We start from the raw sequence: 7,253 nt of genomic DNA, 5'->3' as shown, positions 1-7,253 counted from the left end.
GTGTTGGTGACTGGTATTGCTAGAGAGAGGGGAATGCCTGGGGACGGAGGGGACTTAGGCACTAGGCAGGCTGCCTGGGTTGCTGCTTGGTGCTGTGCATCAGCAAGCGTGAGCTGCAGGCTGGATGTCTCCCTTGAAGAAGGTTCTGTGGCTCACATGCTCTCAGACCCTCGGGAGCTGATCACAACTATGTGGGGTGAGCGTGTGTGAAGCATTGAACTACAGCTACTGCTATACACTTGTGGGTCCAGCACGGAAGGCTGTGCTGCAGCATCTCAGCTGTATACTATATGCTGAAGTTACCCAGGGCTGGCAGAAGAAGACCATTATCTGGCAGCAGCCTTACTCTCCAGGGACACTTGCTTTCCTTTGGTTGCTGGACTCTGAGTCTGGGTTTTTGCTCTTTGTTGCTTTTTGGCCACACCAGGAGAGGTCAGGGAATCCCCTGTCAGCCGCAGGGCCTGAGCTGCACGCTGAGGGGGAAGGAGAAACGCGCTGGAGAGCAGTCCCTGGCTTATGCTTTTGGCAGGGAGAAGGATTTTCCCTCCAAGGTGGCAGCAGGCTTCTGGGAGAAAGCACTGGGGTTTCTTGAAGGAAGGACAGGGCTCTGAGGGGCTCTGAGGGGAGATCCACAGCTGGACCTCCATGAGCTGCTCCGTGGAGGAAGAGAAGTGGAGCTCAGCGAAGGAGGAAGCCGACTTTGTGTCTGTGTAGTTCGCCGCTGGTTTGGGACACTTCCAGGTGGTCTCTGTGCCTGAAGCCTGCAGAGGAAGAGAAAAGGGAGGATGAAAGGGAATTTCTGCAAGGGGCTTAGGGCTCCTGGCAAGTTTGGCATGAATGTTGCTGAGCAATTGTAAGAAGTCTCCAGCACCAGGATGACAGGAGTTTTGCTGTGGACAAGACAGGGCACTGGTTTGAACACTTGTGCTGTTAACTAGTGTTGGCCCCGATGCTCTAGTGCTCTCTGAGACAATGCACAGGCATGGTTTGGCCAATAGCACATATCTGTGACTCTTCTTGACATGCAGCATGGATGTAGCAACTTCTTTCAAGGTAGCAGGTACAATCTGGGAATGTGGGGATGAGCTGGATTGCACCAGCTGGCCTCTGACAGTAACTACTGGTAGATAAACCAACCCACAGGGATGCCCGCCTTTCACCCCACACCTCTGAAAGAGCAGAATTTGCTGGACCTGTGGCAGAGCCACATCAGCATCTCTGCTCCTGGGCTGGACCTCCAGACCCAAGTTCAGGAAGAAAAACCAAACACTGCAGAATTCAGAAGGCCCACTTCCCCTTATATGTCTGTGCTTACTTGATAGAGAACAAAGTACCTACAAAAAAATCCCAAGACACAGGGATATGTAGGAACTCAGACCATGTGGAGGTGGTCCGCGCTGTTCTGGGTCACTGACAGAGCCCATGCACGTACATCTCCCTCTCTCCACCTCTTTGCATGCTGGCCATCTTCTGAGGCAATCACAACTGGCAACCTTGCAGCCCTTGGAGCTCTAATCACAATAGCCAGGTCAGTCACAACTGTGCCAAGTATGCTGCAAAACTGAGAGCTCAACATGGGAGGGCTCTGCTATTAGCAGGATCAGACCAAATGAACGAGCTTGTGGAATGGAAGAAGGTCTCAAAGCCAGGGCAAGAGAAGAGGGCTTTGGCCCTTTGGCCAGACTGAGCCAAAGAAGGCAGAGAGGTGGCAATTTCACACATCAGTGAGCTGAAATTACTGTAGGAAACAGGGATGGACCACTCATTCAACCCAAGTGAAAGGTAAAACAGTAGGAGGTGAGCAAAGTCCTGGCTGCACCTCCTTAACAAGTCCAACATTTTGCATTGCTCAGCATTTTGGTCTTACCTGTAGGCAAGAGCTGCATCCTGTGGGGAGCTACATAGCATGGCCATTGCAACAGCCATGGAGCTCTCAGACTTTGCCGCCTCTAGCGTTGTTTTCACTGGTGTGATGGGCCGAGGAATTCTGCTCTTTGTGCTTATGGGTCTTTCTTCTTTCCACAGGGGGGCAGCCTTCTCTTTCCCAGCCTTCCTTGGGACTGAGTCATCAGAGTCATGTGTGTCCTCCTCAGAACCAGTGGCTGAGAGGGTTTCTGAAGCCCGCTGCCTCTCATCGCTGGAGGACGCTGAGGAGGAGGCCCCTGAGGCCAGCCGAAAAAGGCGGTTTTGCCTCCTCTCCATCACGAAGCGAGCCAAGTCAGGTTGCTTTGCCCTCTTATAAAGCCTCTCTTTGGCAGAAAGCGATGTTGAAAGGTCTGAGCCAGTGTCCTCCTCAGAGAACAAAATGGGTATTCGACTTCTATACCTGGAACCAAGAGGCCTCCTGGGGCCTTTATGCTGTGTGTTGAAGAGGATCTCTGCTCGTTTCTGGTGTTCTGCCACCAGTGCTGACTTCTCAAGGTCAGGACCCCTTGTCACCACCTTACCAGGCTCATCCAAATCCAGCGAGAGTGACACTTTGTCAGAGAGCTCTGGCTTGTCTTTGAGAGGCTTTGCTTCAGCATTGGGAAGGGCCAGCTGCTCCTCTGCTGTTTCTGAGGTGGTTTCAATGTGATTAGCTGAAAGCGCAGAGCTCTCTGTCTGTGCCCCTTCCAGTCCTGAATGTATACTTTCATTCTCTATCTGCACCAGGTTGTCCTCCAGCTCTTCTTCAATAATGACCTCCTCAAACTGGCCCGGAGGGCAGTTCTCCTCATGCCTCACCAGCTCGCCACTGGAAGACATGACATGTAAGTGGGTCTTTTCAGCAATATGAACAAATGTGCACTCAACTTTGGTAAAGGGGGAGGAAGCTGTAGCCACTGTCACGGGGGGCTTTGGTTCAGATTTAAGGACTGAAGAGAGGGTCACTGGCTTGGATACATCCAGTTGGCTACCCATAGGCTGTGGCCGCTCACTCTGAGGAGTCAGTGCAGCAAGAGTGCCCAGATCAACTTCTGGAACCAAGTCTGTGGTCACTGGAGACTCTTTCAGATCACCTGGCGAAAATAGCACTAGTGTTTTGGAGCCTTCCTCCAGCTCCAGGTCCCCACCAGCAGTGGAAGCGCGACCCTTGGATCCCTTCTGGTCATCAGCCAGGAATGTGGAGGGTGCACACTCCTGGCTGTGCTCTGTGCTTTTTTGACTCAGGCCACTGCTGGAACCATTGTGCATATCAGTCTCATCCCCTTCCTCCTCTTCCTCCTCCTCGTCTTCTTCCTCATTGTCTTCTTCCTCCTCCTCCTCTTTTCCATTTATTTCCAGATAAGGTTCCAGAGGTTTGCAAGGGGCAGTCAAAACAACATTTGAGAAATCAACTTTCTTTATCCGCTGGGATACCTTAGGCTTTTCCCAGTAGTCCGACATATCTTTTCTGAAGTCTTGATAAGGCAAACTTAAAGGCACTGCCTTGGGCAGACCATTCATTTCAAATGACTTCAGCATATATGCCTGCAAGAAGACACATGTGACAAAAGAAAAGGGTTAGTATTCAGACATAGCATGGACACAGACATCAGAATCAAGAGCAGTGGGAAGCATCAGTCGAAAGGTTCTAGTCCATGACACTTTCAAAATACATGCCTGAGCAGTGATCCCTCAATCATTTAATTCATACAAACCTTAGAGAGATTCACACATACTCATAAATGAAGGCAGAAAAATGTGCCAAAGGAGTTCCTTTGTTAGCAGTCTTTACCTGGACCTAAAAGAGATTTTTGCAAGCAATTCCTCAGGATTTTTTTCATGTTTACCAGTCTTCTTCAGTATTTATATATTTATTGCAATATTTAAATATTTACATATTCACTTCTTCCTTACTGGAACCATTCAGCAACTCTCTTTCATTCCTAGGCCATGGTGAACGCAAGGGGCCCCTCAGGGCCAGCTACATTTGCTGATGACTTTTCCATATTATCCACCATTGTCTTGGGGGCAATACCCTTGTAGTGCTCCTGTGTTCCCCTCTATGCTATTCATCCCTCGCTCCTGCTCTCACATCCCTCCAGCAACTCATACTTCTGACTCTTACAGGCTCCTTCAGCTTTCACTAAAATGATTTGCAAGTTAAGTCATGAAAGCTGACATATAAAGTATCATTATTAGACTCTGGGGTGTCCAAAAACTAAAAGCAATGGGAGGACAGAACAGCTGGTCTTTCTTGAGTAGCAGTCTGTGGTGGAGAGATGGCCCATAAGGCACCAGGGGTAGGTTGTGAATTGATCACAATACCAACAGAAAAGCAGCAACTCACACACACATGCACACACTTGAACAAATAAGCAAAATAAGCAAAAAAATCGCAAAATAAATAGACAAAATAAATGTCCATTGAAGTTTAGTCTAATTAACTATTAGTTGCAAATTAAAACCACAGAAGCATCACTCTGTTAAATGGATTAAAAAACCAAACCAAACCAAAACCAAATCCCAAAACATTTAAGTCACTCTTCTTTAAGAGGACTGGGAAACAAAAGCCTCTCTGTAAACTCAACCAATCAATAATGCATCAGGTTACTTTTCAGTCCTAATTATGAACAACAGGCTCCAAACATCGGTGTTTGCAAGTGGCATTTGACAGTATCAGAGGCTACGACTAAACAAGCACCCATTTAACTACCTGGGCTACAGAGCTGCCATCAGCCAGCACATTCATCTGGCTATGGGAACAGAACATTTTGTCTCTGAGGGGGAAAGAAGCCCTCAATAGCTTTTCAGTCCATTGACACAATTTCAAATTGTGCTGTAAACCTGCATGTTATTCTGTGCAGAGCAACTGCCTTATTAGTATGTCTGAAAAATGTAAGATCTCTATGCTCATGTATAACAGGGACATTTCAAATAGCTCAGTGGGCAGCATCAAGCTGTTATGCATGGTGAAAAATTGTTATCTATTTAATATTTCTTTTTATATCTTATAAATTAAAACATAGGCTGGTGTTGGCAGTACCTCTGGACTCCAAATCATTGTCTCTTATTTCATTAAAGCTAAAGTCTGGTGCTGAAGATGACCCTGTATTAGCCTGATTTAGTCTTTCACTGACCCACTCTACCTTTTCTATTAGGATGACAGATTTGGGTCTTGAACTGGTAAGAGGGACTTACCACCCTTTGCAAAGGAAATTACCCACTTGACTTCCTCCCTCAGGCATTTTTTGGACATTAGCAGCCTAAAATTGGCTTCTGCCTGTTGGTTGGATGTGGTTTTCCCAGGACATATACCTGCAGTGCTATCCTGGAGTCTTAACCAGACACGCTTCCTCAGTGGAACTGGGACCTGATTAAAGAAGCCCTGAACAACATCTTGCCTTGTGCTGAGCCTCCCACTGGAAGGAGTACCTGATCCCCAATAACAGTTCACCTGCTGCTCTACTTCGTCCCATTTTCTAGATGCTATGATTGATGGTACAGCTTTGTGATCGCTGGTTTCTCTGCATATGTAAACTTTCATACATCTCGTCAGCTCCTATGAGCTTGTGTCATCTCATCTACTTTCTGGTCAAGAAGAACTGAATCCAGTCCTGCAGTGTACATCCTCTGTAGGTCAGAGATACGGTTTATGTGTCCTGCAGTCTGCCCCACCAGCAGCTCTGTCTCCAGCAACCCCTCTTTCCTCAACAGCTCTTACCCTTGAAAGACATCAGAAGTTTTACTGAGATGAGATTCACATGAAGCAGTAAGATATGACACAGAGCTGGACATCATGATGTTGCTGTAATAAAAATAATGCTTCTTTCCTTCTTCTGCTCTGGTACCCCTTTGCTGTCATTCAGTTGTGCAGTAGATACCTTTCTGATCATAATGTACTTCCACCTCTGGCTGTACAAATTCTTTGTGGTATTTAGCAAATGAACTGCCCTTCTGTCTGTAATTCCCCATGTATTATCTATTTCCCTGCATGGACATTGCACCCTAAGCACAACAGTGATTGTTTGGCTTCTACCTACCTGTGGGAGACTTGGACTGCTTAACCTGTTGCATGCAATACCCCAAAATTGTCAGAATGCTTTCCTTAAAGAAGCCGGAAGCTGTTGTTGTTTTGCTACTGCAAATGCACCATGGAGAAAATCTGAAGAGCATAAATATGCCAAAAAATATGGAGGACAGAAGTTACCTACAAACTCAACTAATTTAACACATATTTTATTACCTTCATTGCTATCGTCACCTGAGGCTGTTAACAAGGAAGAATGTCCTAGGGTATCAAAGTATGAGATTGGCTTCACTGTTGAGTTAATGTAATCAGCAGCTAGCTGTAAGCAAACAGCCTGCCGGACCAGGTGTTCGCAGTTTGTCCTCTCTTGGCAGTCATCATGTGTCTTCTGTACTACAGGTCACTCAGCTGCTCTAGGACTTTTTCCCAAAAGCTGGAGAAGAATTTTTCTGTTCTGCTGTGCCAATGGGGAGGAACTGTGGGAAGATGCCAGAAGATCAAGAGTGGAGAGTCTTAGCTTGCATCTTAAAATTGTAGAATAAAAAAGGTGTAAGGAATCTCTGGAGGTCTCTGCTCCAGCCACTCCTCAAAGCAGGACTAACTCAGAGATGTCTGCTCCAGGCCCTGTCCAACTGAGTTTTGAGTATCTTCAAAGATGGATATCTCACAACCTCTTTGGGACCTTGTCCTAGAGTTTGAGGCTTTTCATGCTGAAAAAGTTTTTCTTTATATTTAATTTCTACATCTAATTTTCCTTTTACCCAGCTTGTGTCCATCACATCTCATCTTTTCATTGTGATCCTCTGAGAAGAGTCTGGCATCATCCTTCCATCAGGTGATTCAAGGAAAAAATAAGATCCCACCCCAACCCTTCTCTTTTTAAGGCAGAACAAACCCAACTCTCTCAGCCTCTCGGTATGTCATATATTTCTAGTTCCTCATCATCTCGGTGGCCCTCTGCTAGGCTCACTCCACTATGCGAAGGAACTATGCCATGAGTTGAGGCAACCATCCCATTTTAAAAAGCTACCAAGACTGTGAGTGGGCAGAGCTACCCTGGATCTGGACAAATCTGAGTCCAAAAGACTGCCTTCACCTATAGTAAGCTTCGATCTCTGCCTATGTTCCTCACTTTCTCGGAAGACACATTTGCCTGTCTTTGGGCAGTGAACCATTTTTTTCCAACCTACTTGGGCTTAGACCTTAACTCCTGAGTCTTTTGACTTCCCAGTCAATTGTCCAGGAATGCATATGGCTGTTAATTAGTCTGAGCATATGTGCCCCACAAAGTCTCTGCATTTCACATCTGTAACACTCTGTC

At 46.6% G+C, this 7,253-nt stretch overlaps 1 protein-coding gene across 1 annotated transcript; it reads right to left on the bottom strand.

Annotated features, from left to right (window-relative positions):
* Window positions 1-326: 326 nt before the first annotated feature.
* LOC308038710 (tau-tubulin kinase 1-like) lies at window positions 327-6,154 on the bottom strand (the record flags this gene model as incomplete). Its single annotated transcript, XM_080341485.1, is given in 5 exon segments — window positions 327-483; window positions 485-573; window positions 575-761; window positions 1,868-3,450; window positions 6,149-6,154. Coding segments are annotated over 5 exon segments (2,022 nt in total).
* Window positions 6,155-7,253: the final 1,099 nt, after the last annotated feature.

This window comes from Nesoenas mayeri, assembly GCF_963082525.1.
Source record: "Nesoenas mayeri genome assembly, chromosome: 3".
NCBI classification, from domain to species: Eukaryota; Metazoa; Chordata; class Aves; order Columbiformes; family Columbidae; genus Nesoenas; species Nesoenas mayeri.
The sequence above is the reverse complement of the archived record's forward strand: the minus strand, read 5'-3'. Positions and strand labels throughout refer to the sequence as shown.